This window comes from Doryrhamphus excisus, linkage group LG20, assembly GCF_037039965.1.
Source record: "Doryrhamphus excisus strain RoL-2023G ecotype Guam linkage group LG20, RoL_Dexc_Guam_v1.1, whole genome shotgun sequence".
In the NCBI taxonomy this organism is placed as follows: Eukaryota; Metazoa; Chordata; class Actinopteri; order Syngnathiformes; family Syngnathidae; genus Doryrhamphus; species Doryrhamphus excisus.
In genome coordinates, this window is record NC_136376.1 from 7,116,379 (window position 1) to 7,141,436 (window position 25,058).

General features: G+C 43.6%; 1 protein-coding gene and 1 long non-coding RNA gene across 2 annotated transcripts in view; one reads left to right on the plus strand and one right to left on the minus strand.

The window, feature by feature from the left end:
• LOC144894480 (uncharacterized) overlaps positions 1 to 23,707 on the plus strand; it is a 75,947-nt gene extending 52,240 nt beyond the window's left edge. The window contains exon 3 of the long non-coding RNA XR_013625094.1: positions 23,511 to 23,707. This is a non-coding gene — a long non-coding RNA (uncharacterized LOC144894480). The remainder of the gene's footprint in view (positions 1 to 23,510) is intronic.
• The window catches only part of cdh11 (cadherin 11, type 2, OB-cadherin (osteoblast)), a 74,652-nt gene continuing 59,320 nt past the window's right edge, over positions 9,727 to 25,058 (minus strand). The window contains exons 8-16 of the mRNA XM_058059062.2: positions 23,502 to 23,689; positions 16,702 to 16,815; positions 16,480 to 16,619; positions 16,192 to 16,328; positions 14,069 to 14,190; positions 13,879 to 13,996; positions 12,304 to 12,555; positions 11,881 to 12,032; positions 9,727 to 11,803 (exon numbers count right to left, since the gene is read on the minus strand). Coding sequence (XP_057915045.2) covers positions 11,438 to 11,803; positions 11,881 to 12,032; positions 12,304 to 12,555; positions 13,879 to 13,996; positions 14,069 to 14,190; positions 16,192 to 16,328; positions 16,480 to 16,619; positions 16,702 to 16,815; positions 23,502 to 23,689 — 1,589 coding nt within the window. The 3' untranslated portion in view covers positions 9,727 to 11,437. The remainder of the gene's footprint in view (positions 11,804 to 11,880; positions 12,033 to 12,303; positions 12,556 to 13,878; positions 13,997 to 14,068; positions 14,191 to 16,191; positions 16,329 to 16,479; positions 16,620 to 16,701; positions 16,816 to 23,501; positions 23,690 to 25,058) is intronic.

The following is a 25,058-nucleotide window of genomic DNA, read 5'->3' on the forward strand; positions in this document are numbered from 1 at the left end:
ACCGGCAGATTAAAATCCATTTTTTTTGCTGGTAGGGAATCAGGAACTCCAACCACTTTTGCCTGATGGTGGCGTTTTTAGGAATTGTAAACAAATGTGGTTTTGCTAGCATGTAAACAGAGGAGCAGAGCTTGCGGTAGGGCAGAGAGTTTAGCTGACTGGACATCCCCATATAAGGAAATCCTTTGTGATGTCACAAAGGGGTAATTTTACCACGCCCTCTGAAACCGAGTGTTTTGAGCCATCCCAAAGTTTGTTCAGGGCTCACTTCCAAATGCGCAAACATCATTATCTGAAAATTTGGCATCATTTAACACATGGGTCTCAAACTTAATTTACTTGGGGGCCACTGGAGCTCGGGTCTGGGTGACACTGGGCCGCATCAGGTTTTCAAAAAAAAAAAACCCAACGCATTTATTAAAAACAAAAACATTTTAAAAACTTCGCTTTGGTTCCAATTTTCTACAATAAAAGCTCTGATAAAACATTCCACTGTTCTCAAATATGTTAGTTTTTATTTTTCTACACAAAATAAGATGAAAAATAAATAAACAAATCAACAATAAATAAAATCAATCAATCAGTAATAAATAAATATAATAATAATAATAAAACAGCAAATAATAAAAACTTAAGAAACCACATATAGTTGGTGGGTAGACAAATTATTTTTTTCAGATTAAAATGAACAAAGCATTATTAGAGCCCTGTAGACATGACAAAACACGACTATAGTCACATTTATACTCTTTTTATTTACAACATATTGCGCAACTGCAGGGTCTTGAGACACATGCTAACTCGCAAACTAGAGAGCTAGCGACCTAAACGGTAGCCTTCAAGTTATTTCCTTTAAACTTAAATAGCCAAAAACCTACCACTTCCACACGGATAGGGAGGATAACTATTAACAGTTATTTAACCTTTAACATGAACATTAATCAAACGTAATAATTTTTTCTGGGTACATGATACCATACAGCATCCATATCAAACTTGCACGGGCCGCACTAACATTAAACTTTCATATGAAGGCAAACTCGTGTCCTGCGGGCCACATTTGGCCCGCGGGCCGCGTGTTGTTGACCCGTGGTTTAACACAAGAATATAACATTATAACTACAGCTTTAGTATTGTGCTCACGTGCCGCATGAGGAGCACAGATGCTATTCTCAAAATAAAATAAACGCCGTCTTGAAAGCAGCCTGTTTAATAAGAAACAAGCCAAGGGTGCGTCTTTGTTAGCGCCTTGTTATTAAAGGCACGGCGGCATGACGACAACAATCAGAGCTCCTTTGTGACGCTCTCTTCATCCTCCTCTGCCGTGATATGTACAACACTCTGGACATCAGACAGGAATGGCTGATAAATAATCTCTTCAGCCACCACTGGCAGGCAGCAGGGCAGCGGCACAAAATAATAATAATCCACCTCCCACGTCCCTCCTTTCAACCGGTATCCTCAGCAACGAACCCGCATCTCCTCCTGCTCCTCCTCCCTCATCCTTCTTGGCTGCTACTTTACACAGAAGTGATTTCAAACTTTTAAATGGTTTCTCTGTGACTTGTATATCCTCTAATTATTATTCATAGCGCTGTCAGAAGAGGAAGAGGAGGAGAGAATGAGAAAAGGTGGAGGAGAGAGGTTGGAGGGGAGCGAGGAAGATGGCCGAAGAGGGAGGAGAAAGCGAGATCAACTTTGAGACGATATGATAAGCCAGTTGTTATAATGAAGACAATATAAAAACGATTTATTGATTAAAACGGGCAGACAGAAAGCGGTGTAACACCCAATTTCTTCCCCCGGCATACATTTCTGGAGGTGACATCATCCTCATTGTGCAACCACAAAATACTTTCCTTACTGTGTAAAATTGGTTCCCTATTTTAGACCACCTTGGTCTTAGGACTTGCTTCACATACTTCTCTCTCCTACCTTCGATTGAACTTTGTTGGCGATTTCACTCTTAGTTTTAAGAATAAATGTGACCGGAAAAAAAAAAAAAAATCCCAATCAAGTCTTAACGTTCCTGTGATGTTGGCACGTCTCAACCTCGCTCTGAGAAATCAATTAGTGATGTATTGACTGCAGGTAGTGAGAGCCTCCGACTTCAATTATGCACCTCTGTTGTAACCTGTAACTTCAAAACCTCTGGAGTCATGCACTCGTCTTTTCTAAATGAAGACGCTAAAGACTGAAAGGGAAGAAATAATTATGTTGACAGCCGCTTTTTGGAATTTAAATGTCCTATAGCACGGAACCGATGACTGCATCTGGCTCTTAGACATTTCTTAAAGGAATATTTTTTTCCCCTTTGCATTTTATTCCATCCATCCTAGATAACCTAAACAGAGAACGAAAATTGAGATGTATGTTTGGCGATAATTTCCGTTGAAAACCATTCATTCATTCATTCATTTTCTGCCGCTTTTTCCTCACGAGGGTCGCGGGAGTGCTGGAGCCTATCCCAGCTGTCTTCGGGCGAGAGACGGAGTACACCCTGGACTGGTCGCCAGCCAATCACAGGGCACATATAGACAAACAACCATTCACACTCACATTCATACCTATGGACAATTTGGAGTCACCAATTAACCTAGCATGTTTTTGGAATGTGGGAGGAAACCGGAGTACCCGGAGAAAACCCACGCATGCACAGGGAGAACATGCAAACTCCACACAGAGATGGCCGAGGGTGGAATTGACCCCTGGTCTCCTAGCTGTGAGGTCTGTGCGCTAACCACTCGACTGCCGTGCAGCCCCACCTTGTTTTCATTCCAGTTTTTTTCACAAAAAAGAACACAAGCAGGCGAATTGATCAAATCAAATTGAGTGTTGTGTTCAAGGACATCACGCTGATAAAACACACATGTTCTCTATGTGTGCAAGCAAACTACGCACTCGGTGAGAAAGTGTCTGGATGCTTAATTAACTTAGTGGCTGCTGCTTGTGGTTCACCCAAGGACGTGCAACCTGGACTGGTCGCCAGCCAATCACAGGGCACATATAGACAAACAACCATTCACACTCACATTCATACCTATGGACAATTTGGAGTCACCAATTAACCTAGCATGTTTTTGGAATGTGGGAGGAAACCGGAGTACCCGGAGAATACCCACGCATACACTAACCACTCGACCACCGTGCAGCCTGTTGAAAACCAAATACTACAAAAATGGACGTCCCACTGTGTACTGTAACACTCGGATACTTTAGCTTTGTGTGCTAACGTGCTAACATGATAGTCACATTTTAACAGCAATGTTATGGTGAGTTAGCCTGTTTGCTGAAGGGAATGATCAAACTTACAGCTCCCACGTTTGTAGCTGACTTATGGAGAGTTGGCTTCATTTTAAGATGTGTAGCAAAGCCTGTTGTGTTACAAAGTGGTGGGCATATATATACAGACGGGGTCAGAAGGAGGTTTTTTTTCAATGCCTTCATGAAAAGCGACGGAGGACGCTACAGACGATGTTACAGAATTTAGAGATGTGACACAACCAACCTCAGGGGAATATTGGGAATGTCAAGAGGAGGCTTTCCGGATTCGTCTCCCATCCGCCTCTTCTTCCATTTAGCATCAACTGAACCCGTTCATATTTAATGCATTTTTAATGAACTGATCTTTCATTTCTAATTTGCTGTATTACGAATCCTCTTTGCCGGTTAGCCCAGACGCTAAAAAGCTGAGGACCGATGATGCGTGTAGTTGTGTGCTCGCAATGGTTGTTTAAACACACCGGGCCTGGCGTCGCCAGCTGGCTCGGACACGCCGACTTGGTCATGGAGGGAAGGGCCAGACGCCACGTCGTCGCTCACCATGATGCGTTTTAAAAAAAAAGAAAAAAGACAAGCTATCCAGGCTGATGAAGCATAAGGAGCTAACAGCAAACCACTGATACTGATGCAAACCTAGCATGAGAATGACTAATTTATAAGACTGTCTTTTTAAGTCTCATTGCTGCCTCAAGCTAGAAAAAAAGTGTCATATTCCATAATTCTCTAGAGGCTGTCGACACTTTGATCTGGTCAGCCTACAAAAGGGATTTTGGTTTGGGATATTTGAGTTATGTCACAAAGCAGCCCAATCAAGTCTTTTCTGTGTTTGCCCCAAGTGAGGCCGGCAGGATAACTTTTTCATTGGTGTGAATGTTAGTGTGGATGGTTGTTCATTTACTGTATATATACCCCATTATTGACTGGCGACCACTCCTGGGTGTACCCTGCCTCTCACCCAGTTAGCAGGCATAGGATGGTTCTGCATAGAAACCCGTGTGTACTTTTGGAACACTGGTCTTGGACCATCTACAAGGGATTTCCTGACAAAGCATGCAAAATCACAGTAATTAGTAAACATTGTGCATGGAAGGCGACGTTCATTCATTTTCTACTGCTTATCTTCACAAGGGTCGCAGGGGTGCTGGAGCCTATCCCAGCTGTCTTCAGGCGAGAGGCGGTGTACACCCTGAACTGGTCGCCAGCCAATCACATGGCACATATAGACAAACAACCATTCACACTCACATTCATACCTATGGACAATTTGGTAATGGTTTTATTTCATTTGAACATGCATCAGATTACAATTGAATGCATCACATAATCAGTTCACAGTTCCACATGTCCAAAAAGGAGTAGGAAGAAGCAAAGCTTATTAAATCCTACCCCTCCATCTGGTACTTTTACAATCAGTAACTGTTACATTTGTTCACTTCCTGCTTTCCTAATATAGTTATTTTTTTATTTTTATTTAATTTTTGTCACGTACTGAAGTACGAGGTGATATGACCATACAATGACATAATGTGTACCATAGTAAGTGTCAATATAGTGATATGTATAGCACATCATGACTGGTTCAAGACTCTTCATCCTTGTATTTAGCAAACATCAACTGCTTGTATTGTTTCTTGAATTGGCTCATCGTTGTGCATTGTTTGAGGGTCTTACTCAATCCATTCCATAGTTTGATTCCACATCCTGAAATGCTATGGCTTTTTAACGTAGTCCTAGCATATAAGTGTTTCAAATGTAGTTCTTCCCTGAGATCATATTTCTCCTCTCTTGTAGAGAAGTATTGGATGACATTTTTAGGTAATTGGTTATTTTTAGCCTTATGCATTATTTTAGCTGTTTGAAGATGAACTATATCAGCAAGTTTAAGTATTTGTGATTTTAGAAATAAGGAGTTAGTATGTTCTCTGTAGGCGGCATTATGAATTATCCTTACTGGCCTTTTTTGCAGTACATTTAGCGAGTGAAGATTGCTTTTATAGTTATTAGCCCATATTTCCACACAATAAGTAAGATATGGTAGAACCAGAGAGCAATAAAGAGTGTGGAGTGATTTCTGATGGAGAACAAATTTTGCTTTGTTCAATATTGAAATATTTCTGGCCACCTTATGTTGTATATTTGTAATATGAGGTTTCCAGCTCATATTTTCATCTATTGTGATCCCCAGAAATGTATTTTCCTTCACCCTTTCAATGTCTACACCGTCTATTTGTATTTGCTGGTGCATCCGATGGCCACTTCCCTCAAGCTCATTCTTTTTGTTGTTTTATTTTGAAAGTAACACAGCCTTTCCCTGTCACTTATCGTCTCTGCTACACGATGTTGAACACATTCCAACAGAGTCTGTTTTCCGTGTGTGATGTCCACACTTGAGGAGCTTTGCCTGCAGGTGCTGGGAACATTAACCCTGCATTTAAATGTTTAAAATGTGTCTTGGTGATAATTCCCAGGACAAATCAGAAGGAGAGAGGATGATGATGATGATGATGATGCGGACAGGAGGAAAGAGGGAGGCATTCATCCAACACACTCTTGTGTCAGTGTTGGACTGCTGGTGAAAGGGAGATGATGATTATGGAAATGAGCAGGCTCTTTTTCTGAAAGATTAAACAGGCCTCTGATTGCTTTTACATAACCTACACTTGCACACACACACACACACTCATATACTGCTCTATGTGTTGTCTGGCTGCTGTGAAGGTGGCCTCTCTTTGACCTCTTTTTGCTTACACACACACACAACACACAGAGAATCACTTTGTTTCTTCACATCCTGGAGGTCCGCCCATTACTTTGTGTTTTTTTTTTTTTTTGCTCCGTATCTGACTGTGACTGTGATAAACATGAATGAAGTGAAGATAGTTGGACTGATGGGTAGATGTGAATGGATGAAAACTGGATTATATGAGTGATTTATGGATGGTTGAATGAAGTGGAGAGATGGATTGATGGATAGATGATTGGAGTGTTGGGGGGATGGTTGACATGTTGATGGGTGATATACTGCAGGTAATTATTAATAGATGAGAAAATAATAGATGACATGTGCATATATGGGGGATTCATGGATGAACAGATGGGTTAAGTGATGATGGATGGATGGATGGAATGATGGCTCATTCATTCATTGATTTTCTACCGCTTATCCTCACAAGGGTTGCAGGGGGTGCTGGAGCCTATCCCAGTTCTCTTTGGGTACACCCTGGACTGGTCGCCAGCCAATCACAGGGCACATATAGACAAACAACCATTCACACTCACATTCATACCTATGGACAATTTGGAGTCGCCAATTAACCTAGCATGTTTTTGGAATGTGGGAGGAAACCGGAGTACCCGGAGAAAACCCACGCATGCACGGGGAGAACATGCAAACTCCTAGCTGTGAGGTTTGCGCGTTAACCACTAGACCGCCGTGCAACTTGGAATGATGACTGGATGATTGAATTCATGGATGGGTGGATGATGCATTGATAGTTGGACGAGTAGTTAGATGGATGCGAATGTGAATGTGGGGTGTTCGATAGTTAATGGATGGGTTGATCAATATATTGGAGGATGGATGGTACACCAGTACTTAATGAGGAACTAACCTAACCACTACTCATTAGTTGGATGACTAGGTGGGTTATATGAGTATTAGATCGATGGATGGTTGGATGGATGAGTGGGTAGGTGTATGGTTGGGCATATAATACGGGGTGGAGGGATTGGTTGTTTGGATCAAGTCAGAGGTGGACTGATTGAAAGGTGGTTGATGATATCTGTCATGAATTGATTGAGTTGGATTAGTGATAAATTCGATAGATGGAGGATGGGTGATGGATTACGGGCAGATGATTGGACAGGTAGATGGATGGGTGAAGCGTTCATCAAGAATATTTTGTAGGTGATCCATGGATGGATGTATTAACTGATGAAGTGTGAAGGGTTGATGGACAGTGATGGACTGATTGAAGGGTGGATGGCAGGAGTTGAAAGATGGATAAATGAGATAAATGGATGGATGAATAATGAATAGCTTGTCAGGGCTGGCCCTTTTACAGATCCTTTTGTACTATAACACTACGAGTGACTGAAGTCAGGTTTAACAGTTTAATATGAAAAAAAGGAGTAGAAGCAATGCCAGCACTGGAGAAAAACTGATTTCCTCTTCATCATACAGTAGGTCTGCTTTGTTGCCGGTCCCATCTATATTGGCCCCATCTAGGGGACAGGAAAGATGACTCCTTAAATCTGTATATATTTGAACTTAATTAAACAGCAACCATGTACTATTGTTCCAAGAGAAGTCTTGGCATGTGTTATCGCTCTGTTGCAGATAAAGCCTACTTGCAGTTCTTATCCCACAACAGGGTAGAAAATGTTCTCCAACACTGTGATGGTTGAGTGGATGAACAGATTCATAATGGGTGGATGCTGAGTGGGGTGCAGGAAGCAGTGGATGGATGATATGAGTAATGGATTGACTGGTGGATGGAGCATAATTGGGGAGATGATTGATGTTTTGATGAAGGAACGGTGGGTATATTAATGGGCAGGTTGATATGTGGATAGAGGATGGATGTTCTGGTAATGTAGATGATGTTCCAGGAATCGATGGATGTGCCCCCAAAAATAGATTTTAGAGTTTTTTTTCCGATCACGGTGTCCAGAATTCCTCTCTGCATTTCTTTTACCGACTTGGTACAAAAATATTAGGGATGCCCTCACCTTGTTTTCATTCATTCATTCATTTTCTACCGCTTTTTTTCACGAGGGTCACGGGGGTGCTGGAGCCTATTCCAGCTGTCTTCGGGCGAGAGTCGAGGTACACCCTGGACTGGTCGCCAGCCAATCACAGGGCACATATAGACAAACAACCATTCACACTCACATTCATACCTATGGACAATTTGGAGTCGCTAATTAACCTAGCATGTTTTTGGAATGTGGGAGGAAACTGGAGTACCCGGAAAAAACCCACGCATGCACGGGGAGAACATGCAAACTCCACAAAGAGATAGCCGAGGGTGGAATTGAACTAGGGTCTCCTCGCAGTAACCACTCGCCATGCAGCCACTGTTACGATCATTATCTTAATGAAGGTTGTGGGGGTGCTGGAGCCTATCCCAGCTGTCTTCGGGTGAGAGGCGGGGTACAACCTGGACTGGTGGCCAGCCAATCACAGGGCACATATAGACAAACAACCATTCACACTCACATTCATACCTATGGACAATTTGGAGTCGCCAATTAACCTAGCATGTTTTTGGAATGTGGGAGGAAACCGGAGTACCCGGAAAAAACCCACGCATGCACGGGGAGAACATGCAAACTCCACAAAGAGATTGCTAAGGGTGGAATCGAACCCTGGTCTCCTAGCTGTGAGGTTTGTGCGCTAACCACTCGTCCGCCGTGCAAGCCCCACCTTGTTTTCATTCCATTTTTTTCACAAAAAAGAACATAAGCACGTGAATTGATCAAATCAAATTGAGTGTTGTGTTCAAGGACATCACGCTGATAAAACACACATGTTCTCTATGTGTGCAAGCAACCTACGCTCTCGGTGAGAAAGTGTTGGGATGCTTAATTAACTTAGTGGCTGCTGCTTGTGGTTCACCCAAGGACGTGCACCCAGCGCTCTCTCACACACACACACACACACACACACACACACACACACACACACATGCACTGAAGTGATGGCAAGAATATTTCCCTGTTTACTCGAGTGCCACTTCATGATTAAAAAGTAATCAGGCTTCAGACGGCCTGGGATCTCCTCTTTACGGCGGCACACAAGAAAGTATAATTAGATGAAGAGGCTGAGAGGCACAGAACAAGAAATGTCTCAAAGAATGTAGAAATATTCAAGGGAGATCAAATCATGGCGAAAAAAAGGAAGCTTTTGTTAACAAGCTAGCACGCTAGACAACTTGACAGTCAATAGCTTAAGCATCAGTATTATAACATTGATTGCATAATCTTGTATTAGGGCTTCACGGTGGTTGTGTGGTTAGCGCGCAGACCTCACAGCTAGGAGACCAGGGTTCAATTCCACCCTCGGCCATCTCTGTGTGGAGTTTGCATGTTCTCCCCGTGCATGCGTCACCACTAACCACCAACACAGGAACTCCACAGGGAAGTGTCCTCAGCCCCATCTTCTACACCGGGGTGGGCAAACTATGGTCCACCCTCGGCCATCTCTGTGTGTTCTTCCCATGCATGTGTGGGTTTTCTCCGGGTACTCCGGTTTCCTCCCAGTGATTGGCTGGCCACCAGTCCAGGGTGTACCCCGCCTCTCGCCCGAAGATAGCTGGGATAGGCTCCAGCACCCCCCGCGACCCTCGTGAGGAAAATGAATGAATGAATGAATGAATGAATCTTGTATTATCTGTTTAAAAGGCAAAGTAAATGTAATCGTCCACACAAGTCGGGTACCATTTTATAAAAAGAGCATTTATTTCAAAGTTTGTTTTTTTTTTGCTTCGGAGATTGAAGCACATAGTAAAGCAACGATACAATGTTCAGAAAATATAAGTGTGATGCTGAATCATTTTGCTTTTAAATCTTCTTAACATGTTTTTTTGTTGTAATACTGGAATATTCTGGAATGTATACTAAAATAAGAACTTTTAAAATTGTACAAATCGGTACCATAAAACTTGACAGAAGAAGAATAAAAAGGAGGTCTCACTCTCTCTCTCTCTGTTTCTCTCTTTCTCTCTCTCGCGGCGGCAAACAAACACAGATTGCTTGTGTTTCTCTTGACCGGGGAGAAAGAATGATGGAACACCAAATAACGAAGGGGGAAAGAAAACAAGCAGCAAAAGAAAAAACAAAAGCAAAACAAATGAAAACTTGTTGAACTCTTAGCATAAACTGCAGAGGTCGACATGAGTTTCTTCCTGTGTAGCCAAAGAAATAATAACAGTCATAATAATGATAATACTGATTAAAAAAACATATAATAATTATAATATAATAATTAAAAAATGAGGTTAAAGAACCTTTGCACTTAAAAAATCACATCCTGGTTTCAGCGTTTTAGGATTTTTTGCAACATGTGTTGATGCAACAGATGTTGCTGCCCTGCAAAGCTCGCGGCGGGAAATGGGCATTGAACGCTGAAACATCACCTTTCATCTTAACCACTCATTTGCACATTCTCTGCACGGATCAAGTTTGGGGTGGGGAAAAAAAATGGAACAAAATGATGCAAAACAAGGAGAATGCACTGCGTCGCCAGAGTGTCCGTTGAGTTTAAGGCTATTTTTAGATCTCACAGGGTTTTTTACTCGTTATGACTGATCATCATCGGTGGAAGTGATTGATAGGACCGAGGAAAAGGGCGGCTTCTCTTTTTCTGACTTGAAGACAAATAATCCAGTTCTTAACGTTTGAATCCAGTCCGTCTCGTTATGGGAGTGGAGTAAGGAAGGGGGGGTTGGGGTTACTAGAGCGGCATCTTCACAGAGCCTTAGTCCTTTGCTTTGTCCGCAGGAAGCTACTGAAGCTAGCGGTCTCTACATTGTTTATCTGTTAGTCACCCCCGGAGTTGTTTTTTTATTTTTATTTTAAGGCCACCATACTGTGAAGACGCTCGCCGCATCTTCACGGTATCAACAACCCGGAGTCCTTCGCCGTGTCGGTAACGCGGTACCGCTTCATTCGAAACGTTTTTTTTGATTCAGCTGTCTGGACGTTCAGGACCACCAGATCCAGACAGCTCCTTTTACTAACGTAGTCTTCAATGGCGGCCCCCACTAAGAGAGCAGGTCAGGAACCTGTAAAGGGAGTAAAAGCTCTCTTGGGAACCGGTGAAGTTTGTGAATCCAGTCCACAAAAAAATGTCCAGAACCTCTAATTTCAACTAAACACTTTTGCACTAAGCATCATCTTGCTCACACAGGAACATTTTTTTTAGTGAAACATACTGTTGACATGGTATATCCAGCCCTATACTGCAAAGGGAATCGGACTGCATTCATTTGCTAACAAATCATCTTGGAGGAAATTGGAGAAAGTTGACAAGGTGAACTGATCAGTTGGGAAGAGTTGAGGCGTTTAAGCCCTCGTAGCCTCACAGAATCACGTCAGAATTTAGGGAACCGGGGTTCGGAAAAGAAGGGTCGTCCAGTCGATAAGACCACCGTTAAGAGTCCTCGCCATCGTCAGCGTCATTAATGTAGCAGTCTTTGGTCCCGTACAAATCCGCCAGCTTCTTGAATCTGGGACCCCAACTCTGCAGATAGTCATAATCCAAGTCAGACTCCGTGGTCACCGACTCCAATGAGCTCAGCGACCCCGCCAGAGACCCCCGGCCCTCGTAGCCGTAGATCTGGATGGAATCGTACGGGGGTGCCGTCGGATCGCTGTCAGCCTCGGCGATGCGAGTCTTGATGAAGTCATCGACATCTACGCTGTTGGCAGCCGGGCGGCCGACGCCGGGCCTGAGTGGAAACTGGAGCTCTGGTTTGATGTCCTTTCTTGGCAGGAAACCATTAGCGCCATCGGGATTCTGACGATAGATACGATATCGGCGTTACTTTGGAAAGGATTCCCATAAAGTTCAAAAACATCTAAGTCGACTCGTACCTGCAACGTCGCAATGTCAAAAGCTTCCGTGTCCTCCTCGCCGCCTCCCTCGTCATCGTACGTGATGATGTTCTCGCGGATGTCCTCTTCCTCGAACACGATCAACGGCTCCTTCTTCTGACGCCTCAGCGCCACAAACAACACCACGATGGCTGCAAACACGCAATTAAAGGGAATTAAACAATGGCTCCCTGTGCCTTTAAGACGTAAGCCTGTTCCGTGCAATGAAACCTTTAAGAATTTCATTAGGATCCATATTGTGTTGCATTTAATTGCGAGCAGTTATTGTGGAATTTTCTCTGTGGGAAGTTAACAGTGTTTTTTTTTTTAAATGACAAAAGCTGTAATGTCGTTTACTGAATAAGAATAAGAGGACAAAAAAAAAACATTCCCAAAGGCAAAAAAAAAACTCCAAGCTCCTACCCAGCAGGATGACAATGCAGGCCAAGATGGCGATAAGCGCGCCCGTGCTCAAGCCGGCGGGCAGCACGTAGGGTTCCACGTTGCAAGACAAGATGATGTCCTTGCTGTCGCACGAGCACACCCGGATGGTTAGCGTGTTGGTGCTGCTCATGGACGGAATTCCGTTGTCGTTGATCTCGATGGGGAGGAAGTAGACGTCCTGCGTCAGGCGGCTGAATCCTTTACGCAACACATAAATGTTGGCCGTGCTGTCTGTGTGGACGGAAAGGACATTTATTGGTCAGATATGTGCTTTTATTTACGGTTACATGACAATTTATTTGGTTTTGTTCCCAAAGTATAAACCTTGGACACATTTTCTCATTCCAACATTTCAAATCTGCACGCCGGCAACTAACTTAGTTGGTTTATTAGCCTGCTGGCAACTTTATGCAAAAACTACACAACCCACGGGAATTTCCAACATTAACATAAGCGTCAACACCTCATAACCAGAAAGTAGTTACAGTCAGAATTCTGCTCTACAGTCAAACATTGGCTAGCTAGCTAGCTAACAGTTGTCCCGACCACATCACACTTCGAATTTCGTGGCTTCAGTCTATCACGGTTTTTCAAAACAAATTAACCTAACACGGTGGACAAGTGGTTAGCACGCAGGCCTCACAGCCAGGAGACCCGAGTTCAATTCCATCTCTGTGTGGAGTTTGCATGTTCTCCCCGTGCATGCGTGGGTTTTCTCCGGGTACTCCGGTTTCCTCCCACATTCCAAAAACATGCTAGGTTAATTGGCGACTCCAAATTGTCCATAGGTATGAATGTGAGTGTGAATGGTTGTTTGTCTATATGTGCCCTGTGATTGGCTGGCGACCAGTCCGGTAGAAAAGTGGTAGAAAATGAATGAATGAATGAACAAATGCATGTTTTCGGAATGTGGGAGGAAAACCGGATTACCCAAAGAAAATCCACGCATGCACAGGTAGAACATCTATCAGTTTTTTTTTTTAATATTTGATTATTTAACTTTCCAAATATGTTAAACATGCAGTATATTTCCTATTTGGATTATTATACTGTATATCTAGGTGTTGGTGTTGATTCTGTCAATAACAAGCAGCAGAAAAAAAATAGCTTGGAAGCAAAATGGAAGCTATTTTAACACGACGATTCGACCCGAGGGACCAAACCAGCATCTTTGTCAGATGTGAGTGTCATCTGTTGCTCAGAGCCTCCTGCCAACACTCATGATTCCTGCCAGTGTGTCTGTCTATTTCATTATCTACACGCTAAATTCCTTTTCCATCTCAATAACTACTTCCACACCACTCTGACTGCTGCTTTCCTGTCTTTAAACTTCTCCGAGACCTTAATTCAATCATCTCAGCCCCCCCTGAAGATGTATGGACAGATGGATGGAGACCACAATGCAATTAATGTGGCCCGCAGGACATGCGGCCATGCTTGTGCTGCTTTCTACGAGGTAAAATTGGCTAGAAAGAGGCCACACAAATGCAAGAGAGGAATTAAAAGCAGGGCGAGGGAAATTAGAATATAAACGTTGATGCTAACTCCGCCCACCTCGGTTATCTTTGAGGGAGAAGTTGTGGTTGTGGGCCACCTCTGGAGCTAAGCTGAAGATGAAGTGTTGTCTGTGGCCCATCTCGTCTTTGTCCACCGCGCTGATGGTTTCGATCACCTGTAAGGATGTCCTCATGTTAAATGCGGCACACAAATACACAAAGACGACTACACACAGACACACACGTACCTTTCCTGGTGCGACATTTTCACACATGAGGACTTCATTGTTGGTCGCAAACTCCGGAGCGTTGTCGTTTTTGTCTTTCACTTTAATGTTGACGCGTACTTTAGTGTCCTGGTGGTGTCCTCCTGCACACACACATGCATGTCAGGCATTAAACGCAGGTTGCGTTAGGACGTGTGTGTGTGTGTGTGTGTGTGTGTGTGTGTGTGTGTGTGTGTGTCAATGCATCGACTCAACACATGTAAGATAATTTCCCAACAACATCGCCTGTCAGTCAAGTCTTGTTGTGTTATTTTCGACGTCCCACGTCTGTGAGCAGCCATGCTAGCCAGCTCCCACGCTAACAATTTTGCAGTGCAAAAACTCATATTACATAAAGCCTGCTTGGGATTAAAAGGAAGACAAACAGGATATGATATGGAATAACATCTACACATGCATATCGCATATATACAAATGGTCTTGCCGCCATGTTTAAAAAAAGCGCATTTATTTTCTTTAGAAACGGAAACTGCAGCTCAGTTTCTCGCATATTTTGCGACTCGACTCCATGTGTTTTTTTTTCCACCACCCTGTCATTACGAGCCTTCTACTTATCTTCTCGGGGCCCGTTAGTGGTTAGCGTAGCCTGCTTCGCTCCTAACTGTGGGCTGGGAGCTTGTTTCCATCTGGACGTCTGGCGTCGAGCGTCGCCGCAGGGAAACCACGCGGCACTTGGCGAGCTCTGGCTACAGCCACAGAATGCCAGGGTGGGGCCCTTGTGGCTTGCTTACTTTGGGTTGGAGGGGGGAGTATAGCCTGTGAGAGGACCCGTCGGGTCAACTTGCATTCCTTTTTTTGGATTTTCAGTTTTTACAGACCACTTTGGTACTGCCTCCACCATCTTTGTTTGAAGCTATTTATTCATTAATTTTCTACCGCTTATCCTCACGAGGGTCGCGGGGGGTGCTGGAGCTTATCCTAGCTGTCTTCGGGCGAGAGGCAGGGCACACCCTGGACTGGTCGCCAGCCAATCACAGGGCACATATAGACAAACAACCATTCACACTCACATTCATACCTATGGACAATTTGGAGTCGCCAATTAACCTAGCATGTTTTTGGAATGTGGGAGGAAACCGGAGTACCCGGAGAAAACCCACGCATGCACGGGGAGAACATGCAAACTCCACACAGAGATGGCCGAGGGTGGAATTGAACCTAGCGGTGAGGTCTGCGCGCTAACCACTCGTCCGCCGTGCAGCCCTTGTTTGAAGCTACGTCACACCTAAATGACTTCTAATTCAATTATTGAATAAGTGAACATTAAAACATTTAAGGCTTTAAAACCCATGCCAAAGCTACAGGTGGCGCTATAACCATTAACCGTGAAGCTGTTTTAGCAAATCAGAGGTCTGAAGGGAGTTATGTCGAAAAAAGGTGCAAAAACAGCAATGATGAATGCAGAAAAATTTAACTCGTAAAGACAGAAAACTTGGAAATGATAACATACGAGACTTGGGAAAATATGTCCCCTAGCTTATGTTTTTCATAACAAAGTGGACAGAAAGGCCAAAAAGCATAGACAAATATTAATAGTGGCAGGTTAAGCAGCATCAACCATGAACCAAGATATCACAGAACTCTATCCAGGGACCGTCCAGGCCAGGGGTCGGCAACCTTTAGCATAAAAATATCCATTTTGCGTTCTTTGCGACTTGACTTGACTTGATTTCCTCAAGGGGGTCCTCCACACTGGGGGGGCTGTGTCGGGTCTGCTGAGGAGGTGCCATCCTTGGGTCCCTTTGACCCGGCCGGCTGGGGGTTCTATCGGAGTCTGGTCCCCCGATGGCACGGCTTGCGGCTCCTCCCAGTGTGGACGGTCCCAAAGGTGGCGTTTCCTTGATTCTCAGTGCCATGCCATGTCTCTCTACTGTGTGTGTGTGATTGTGTGTGTGTGTGTGTGTGTGTGTGTGTGTGTGTCTAGTATGGAGGGTGGGAGGGCGGGGCTTTCTTAGTAATTGTTTTTTAATTGTGGTAATTGCTTTTAATTCTGTAAAGCACTTTGTGTTGCATGTCTTTGCAGGAAAAGTGCTTTACAAATAAAGTTGATTTGATCCAAGATGTAAACCGAGTAAAGATCTTACCTATCTCTGTGGCCGATACTGATATGTTGTGCCAGGCCTGATTCTCCCTGTCCAGTGGTCTGGTGGTGGTGATCATGCCGTCCTCTGCGTTAATACTGAAGAACTGCTCCACATCCGTGTAGCGAGGAATCATATACCTATGACCAGAACACCAATTTTAGCAATTTTTTAAAGCTGTAAGGCCTAGCAAAATTACTACAATCCCTGAGAGATGTTTACAATTGAAGAAAAAAATAGATTACTAGCGGTCATGAAGGAGTTTTTGGTGATTTTGTCCCATTACGTTACCTGACTGGATTGTTGGCAACATCTGTGTCCTTGGCGTGGACGCGTCCCACCTGAGTACCCTCTGGGGCATTCTCCTCTACCTCGAAAGTATACAAAGGCGCCACAAAGACGGGCGGCTCGTCTGCGTCTTCCACTGATATCTGCAAATATCCAACACGCTTGTTATTGATAAAGTTCTCACCCATCTGCAACTGATGTTCATCCAGAACATCTCCTACTCACCTTAATGGTAGCCTCGTCCTTGTACGGCCCCCAGGCCAGGTACTGGGGGTCAACATGAAGGTTGAAGCCCTCCACTTTGAGCGTGTATGACCTCTTTGTCTCAAAGTCCACCCGCTAAAAAAGAAGTAAAGACGGAAGTGTCACAATTGGTGAAGGAAAGACAGTAAAGCCTCGTGGTTTAGCATCGAAGCTTCTAAGTTTACTCGTGCGTGTTGGGGTTTCTTCCCACAAAAAAATTTGTTTAGTAGGAGAACGTAAATTGGGCCGCACGGAGGTCGAGTAGTTAGCGCGCAGACCTCACAGCTAGGAGGACCAGGGTTCGATTCCACACCCTCGGCCATCTCTGTGTGGAGTTTGCATGTTCTCCCCCGTGCATGCGTTGGTTTTCTCCGGGTACTCCATTCAAAAAAAACATGCCAGGTTAATTGGCGACTTCAAATTGTCTGAATCTATATGTGCCCTGTGATTGGCTGGCGACCAGTCCAGGGTGTACCCCTGCCTCTCGCCCGAAGAGGAAAAAGCGGTAGAAAATGAATGAATGAATGAACGTAAATTGTCTATTGGTGTGAATGAATGAATTGAATTGTTTGTTTACATATGCTCTGCAATTGGCTGCCTTTTGCCCAAAGTCATCTGGGACAGAGTCCAGCTTCAGGACAAGCAGTATAGAAAATGGATATACGGATGAAAGGCAGTGTGGTGGTCTGCTGGTAGGGGGAGCTGTTGCTGCATTAATGTGCAATAACGGCGACGGCGGTCAAACAAGTAAACCTGGGAAACCCCAAATACTGTATCAGTCATACTTTGAAGCGTTTATGTTGCTGATGATTTAGTTGCAAGTATCAGTGACTGTTAAGATGAGACACAGTCGACAGATTCAGTTGGCTTTTATTGGACCAAGCTGTGATTCATTTACTTTGTATTGTTGGGGAATTACTGACTGGCAACAAGTGATAGCATTCTTATTGATCTGTGTGTGTGTGTGTGGGGGGGGGGGGGGGGTGTGTGCAAGGTGACACGCTATAGTAGCAGTGTGTTGTTTTTTTTTTTGGAAAGAAGGCAGCTATTGTATAAAAACTATACCCTGTCCTCCACGCTGATAGTGTAGTGCCAACAACACAACACTCCAACATTTCTCTCTCGTCTCCATAATGACAGTAAATAACACTTCTGGGCATCAATCCTGCGTGGAGAAGCGTCATAATAACACACTCCCCCCCACCCCCCGGCTCTGTTTTTCCAGCTCTGTGGGAGCGCTAACTTGTCACAAGTCCCAGGAGTCGGCTTGATCTCCTCATCTCTACGCTAGCATCGCTTAATGGAATCCCGACGGGGGGGGAGTGGACCTTTAAGCTCTGTGTGAAGCCGGCCCTACTGTACATGTGTGAGCACACACACACACACACACATGAATATAAAGCCTTAGCTTAGGTGTTAGCGGGGATTAGATTACTCAACAAGACCCAAAATGTTTAACACAGAGGATAGAGACCAACAAGATTATCCATTAAAATAAACCTCGAGAACATAATCAAGATTATAATATCGTCATTAATCCAGTGCTTCACACTCATATAGTTACCTTCCTACCTTCCTTCATCCTCTGATATCGCTATCGTCACACCTGTGGCCGCCTCCCAAATGTCGCCCCGCGTATTAACTCCATGCTTTATGACCGGAGTGATGACAGCAGTTAAGTGATCACACATTTAATTAACAGCAATACAGGGACGCTCTAAGCATCTGTTCCGGCTCAACGAGCTGCCTCCTCGTTGGCTGCGCTTGAAAGCGACTCTTTTCATTGATCAAACCGGAGTGATGTTGTTATAATAATAAAGGTTGACGACACGGCAGACTGTCAATATTTAGTCAGAGGTCTTGGGTTAAAGTATAGAAGACTCTAGCTAGTAGTTCATTCATTCATTTTCTACCGCTTTTCCTCACGAGGGTCGCAGGGGGGGGGTGCTGGAGCCTATCCCAGCTGTCTTTGGACTGGTCGCCAGCCAATCACAGGGCACATATAGACAAACAACCATTCACACTCACATTCATACCTATGGACAATTTGGAGTCGCCAATTAACCTAGCATGTTTTTGGAATGTGGGAGGAAACCGGAGTACCCGGAGAAAACCCACACATGCACGGGGAGAACATGCAAACTTCACACAGAGATGGCCGAGGGTGGAATTGAACCCTCCTAGCTGTGAGGTCTGCGCGCTAACCACTCGACCGCCGTGCCGCCTAGCTAGTAGTTGCGGGTTTAAAATACATATTGCGGTTTTATACACAACAGACCTGAAGAAAATAGTTTACATTGTTTCTTTGTATAGTCAATGTGTGTGCAGTACAATGGAACCTTGGTTAACATCCGCCTCGGTTAGCATTCTTTTTCTGCTGCCTTTTCGTTCGCTGCGCTTGAAAGCGACTCTTTTCATTGATCAAACCAGAGTGATGTTGTTATACTAATAAAGGTTGACGACACGGCAGACTGTCAATATTTAGTCAGAGTTCTTGGGTTAAAGTGCAAAACGATCGCGTTGGATGATAGAAGACTCTAGCAAGTAGTTGTGGGTTTAAAATACATATTGTGGTTTTATACACAACAGACCTGAAGAAAATATTTTACATTGTTTCTTTGTATAGTCAATGTGTGTGCAGTGCAATGGTACCTTGGTTAACATCCGCCTCGGTTAGCGTTCTTTTTCTGTTAACAACCACATTTTTTGCAAAAAATTTGCCTTGATGCACAGATCACACGCAAAGGACAAAATCTTGCCATACTTAGTTTGGAATAAGTAAATTGGAGTAGCTAAGTAGTTAGCTTTGGAGTTTCCTATGCCAGCGGCAGTCGACTTTTGCAGTGATCTTGTAGCCTGCGCAATGTTGTGTAAACAAACAATAATAAGAGTATAAAAGTGACTATAGGGGCTCCATTAATGTTAAAAAAAAACTATTTAGAAAACTCATAAACAGGTTTTCTATGAGATAACTACAAAAATATTCAGTTTACAAATACTGAGTCCTACCTAGTGGAAATGTTTGTATCACGGTCGAGTCTAGAAACAATTAACCGCCGTAAACGAGGGACAACTGTAGTTATGTTTGCTCTTCACTAATAATAACGATGTGGCGACTGACGTTAGGCTATACATTCAATGATACCTATCGTAACCACACAGTGACGCCAAACTGTTGGTCGCTTCTCCGAGATCGCTTTTGTGTATGTGCACGTGCTACCGACATACCAACAACCACGAACGCCAACATTTGTGACATTTTTAAGAATTGTGGTTTCAAGACTTTTGAAAAGTTTACAATTTTTTGAAAGTTTACAAAAGTTTACAACGTCACATCGTCCCCGTCAGCGTCTCGCCTCAGTCTGACCAAAGAAGGTGCTCAACAAGCCAAAGCGTAGGATGTGCCCCACTTCTTTCATTCTCCAGCCACGAAGCATCAGCTTGTTCTCTTTCATTCTGCCCCCTCGTGATTGACACGAGGGAAAAATATTCACTATAACATGCGTACACGCGCACACACACACAGACATACACGCACAGCTCCTTAATATTCCGCAAAGTGCTTTCGTCAGGACACAGTTGAAAGAGAATAGTTGATTAAAGCTCATGCCGGTGAGAGAGAGAGAGCGAGAGAGAGCGAGCGAGAGAGAATAGAGATTAGTGAAGGCTTCTCCCAATGCTGATTTCAAAGAGTGTTCAGGTGTTAATGTACCGGTGTGTGCGCGTGTGTGTATGCGCGTATGCATGTGTGTGAGAATATGTTGCGCTGCCTCTAGTGGCCAACAGGTGATGATTTCCCCCGAGAGGCATCAAGACTCAATAATCACGCTCGCACATTCGAATCAGGACACTGTAATCAGATCGAGTTGAACGCAAGTGGTTTCATGGTGTCTCACACACACATATACACACACACATATACACACATACACACACACACGCTTCAAATCAGCCTGAGGCTGTGATGCTATTATTACAAGAGTCACAGGGCGTCACGATGAAGTTTTTTTTGTGTAATTGTTCCTGTTGTCAGTCAATACAACACACGTACACACGCAATGTAGGTTAATGGCTTATTTTCGTCCATTTTTTTTTAAACCAACTTCTCATGCAGAGTTTGCTGTAGCAACACAACATGGACAAAAGTAATTGGACAATGAATTAATTAATTAATAAATGAAGGTTCTAGTAGGTGAACTGAGGTTTTAATGTCTTTCAGTTCATGGTTGTCTTTGGGATGAGGTATAAGTCAACCAATGATGACATCATAGAAGGGCGACCTAATGTAGCTGATTTTCAGTTGCGTTTGCCAGTTTGTTAGCTAGTGAATAGAATGCTGACAAGGAATTATGTTTTGTGATGTCAAAAATACATTAACAACACAGTTGGACTCATGGAGTGAAAACAGTATGACAAAACTCACAACATATTGTATGCTAACTGGAAAAGTGCACACAAACAAAGGCAAAATTGTGGTGTAAATTTTGGACTTTAACCAAAAAACGCTAACCAAGGTTCCGCTGTAGCATGTGTGTATATATCTGTATAAGAACTCATTCAATACCAGATATTTTTCAAAACCCGTCCCTCTCGGTATTGACTATTTTTGATGATTTTTGGCACATTTTTGAAGGCACACAGAATATATTGTTCTCGGGCTACATGGTTACGGTTTCTACCCAAAGAAAGATCTCATCTTTCATCAGAAAACAATGTTTGTTTCTACCCTTTTTCTGTTCTTTAGTAATCAGCAGTTGAACATAGATAAGTTTTATCATAATATCAGTTCTCAACAAAAAAAAAATGGAGAGAAAAGGCTTTTTGGGAGAAGCTATAACTTTCACTTTGACACATATTTAGCCAAAAAATACATAAACAACCATGCCACAATATAAACAACACAATTAATGCTTGTTCATTTGCAACTCACGCTTATATGAGCATGAATTAGGTAAAATTATCACATTTGAAACTGACGCGTGCACTCAATTTGCCCTCAATGTGCCCCAACACTACAAGACTACGTGCCTTTTTACTTCCTGGTTGCTGGGCTGCTTATTACTATTGGAAATTTGCAGGCAGAGTTCTTATAAAATGCACTTCTGCCACCTTGTGGAGGTTTTTCCAATGTAAAACTCCACCAAACATGCTCTCTTTTATTGTAGAGGTGCATCATCACCTTTTGTTGCCTGTAGCACAAAAAACGTGATAAAAAGAAACGTCTTTGGTAGTGTATTAGTTAAGGATAAAAATGTTAATTGCATCAACGTTTCCACTTTCTCCTGACGTTACACTATTTCTGTTCCTTTTTTTTTAATGTCACAAACCAGCCAATACAAAATGAGGATTCGTCGTAAATGGATACCCCCGATTCTCCACAGAGAGAAGGTGCAGATCTAAGCAGGACAAAAGGCTAAAATTTGGGGATCCTCCCATGCAACCACATGAGAACATAATGCGCTGTCATCTTTTTAAGGGCTAACATGTCCTCTCTCATGTGTCTTTTTTCCACATTGGATGTGGTCAAAGCGAGCTGCAGTCACATTTAGGCTTCTCGGACACTTGCCCGCCCCCACCACACACTTTGCTGCTTTTGGCCCGGCGTCTCAACCTGAGGTTAACCACCTCAACTCGAGCCTCTCCAAAGGCTGTATTTTTTTCAAATCTTTTCAATGCATGCACTCATTTCCCCTGCAACGTCCCGCTGATAGCAGCGGAAAGAAATGCCCAAACCGCAGCGAGTTTTCAAGTTGCTGCTCCTGCACGGAGACAAAAGAAGATTTGTATCGATTGAGATTTTCTCACAGAATAAAGAAAAGTGAGTGAGCTGGCTCGCTCTTGGTTGCATGGACAGGAAGTGCTGTCGGTGTTTGGGAGCTGACCTGGAATTGTCTTACAAAAAGGGATCTTATGAATTTGTAGCATGGAATCACAAGAGAGGATATCAGACAGTTGAACCCTAGAGTATTCTATATAACTGGGTCAGTTTAACATTTTATTTCAACAAAAAAGTAGGTTTAATTGTACTTTTCTTCACTCTGGGAATTTCACTAGGTGGAGGCATCCAACAGAGGGAGCCATGCATTCAGACCCAACTAGTGGGCTGTCTTAATGGACGTCTATAAATACATTATTTGCTGAATTGTTTTTGAAGATGATGTATTAAGACTTCTTTGTGCATCTTTGATTTTTTTCTAAATTTCAGTTTTTGGGATTTGTTTTTGGGACCGCTAATAAATACCATTTGGTCAGTCTTTATGCATGTTCCCCCCAAACATTCATTCATTTTCTACTGCTTTTCCTCACGAGGGTCGCGGGGGTGCTGGAGCCTATCCCAGCTGTCTTCGGGCGAGAGGCGGGGTACACCCTGGACTGGTCGCCAACCAATCACAGGGCACATATAGACAAACAACCATTCACACTCACATTCATACCTATGGACAATTTGGAGTTGCCAATTAACCTAGCATGTTAAGCTAGCATGTTAAGCTAGCATGTTAAGCTAGCATGTTAACCTAGCATGTTAACGTAGCATGTTAACCTAGCATGTTAACCTAGCATGTTTTTGGAATGTGGGAGGAAACCGGAGTAGAAAACCCACGCATGCACGGGGAGAATACACAGAGATGGCCGAGGGTGGAATTGAACCCTGGTCTCCTAGCTGTGAGGTCTGTGCGCTAACCACTAGACCACCGTGCCCCCCCCCCAAACATATATGTGTATGTATCCCCACAAACCAGATATGTCCCCAAATGGAGGCCTTAAACCTAAACCTCCTTTACCTTTTTCAGCTTGATGACAGCCTCCCTCGTCTCCGAGTCGGTGGTCAGGTCAAACATTCCCAGGCCGTCTCCGTCAGTCAGGCGGTAGTTGACCAGCCCGTTGTCTCCCATGTCTGGGTCTTTGGCCTTGAGGCGGCCCACCTCCTCCCCCTCCACTTTATCCTCGGACACAGACATGGAGTAAACACCTGGGAGGGAAGACGAGAGCAGAGGTGAGTGGAGGGATTGGGTTGGCTGGATATAATTTCCGTTTACACCCAAAGAGACCGGATCACTTTAAGAGGGCAGGAGGGATTAACATCTATACCATCTGTCTTTTATGGCCTCAAGGTTGTTCATATTCCCTATGGAGACAGGTCTGACTGTCTGTGTGTGTTAAAGAACCACTATTTCCCTTCTCACTTCTTTTGTGCTTTTATCAAACAATCTCATCTGCCCTACGTCCACTCTTCATCATGACTGCTCTCCCGCTTCCGCCTCCTCCATCATCTTTTCAGCTTCCAATTCTACTTTTCTCCTTTTTCAACACTTCAGTTTCTGCTCAGACCCAACAGATATTCTAGATACTTATGTATAGTTTACTAGTACAGTAAAGTCTCGTTATATCGATATTCTCGGGAGTCGGAAAAAATACCGATATAACCGGACTATCCATATATCCGATCCTGCGCCGAACTGCATTAAAAGTGGGCAATAATGCACTCGACATTAGTTATTCATTCATTCATTCATTTTCTTCCGCTTGTCCTCACATTGGTCGCGGGAGGTGCTGGAGCCTATCCCAGCTGTCTTCAAGCGAGAGGCGGGGTACACCCTGGACAGGTCGCCAGCCAATCACAGGGCACATATAGACAAACAACCATTCACACTCACATTCATACCTATGGACAATTTGGAGTCGCCAATTAACCTAGCATGTTTTTGGAATGTGGGAGGAAACCGGAGTACCCGGAGAAAACACACACAGACATGGCCGAGGGTGGAATTGAACTCGGGTCTCTTAGCTGTCAGTCCTGAGCGCTATCCACTCGACCACCGTGTTGGGTTAATTTGTTTTGAAAAACCGTGATAGACTGAAGCCACTAAATTGGAAGTGTGATGTGGTAGGGACGACTGTTAGCTAGCTAGCCAATGTTTGACTGTCAAGCAGAATTCTGACTGTAACTTTCTGCTTGTGTAGGGTTGACGCTTATATTAATGGCGGAAATGTCAGGCCTGAGCGCTAACCACTCGCCACCGTGCAGCCCCAGCCATGTTATTATTATTATTATTAATAGTACTCATAGTAGTAGTAGTCCTGTAGGTAGTATTGTGTACTGTTAATAATACTGTGAAACCATAAACGAATGACGCTAGCAGACCTCATATTTTGGTTTTGGTTCCAGATCCAGAGATTCTGCACTCTGATCTGTTTCAGGGTCAAAATGGAACCAGCATAAAAAATTAAATAAGGAATTAAAATAAAATGTCATTTTTCTAAAAAAAAAAAAAAAAAAAAGTATTAAAAATTATCTAAAAATGCTGAAATGGTGTCATACCCTGCGACTTTTGCAGAGT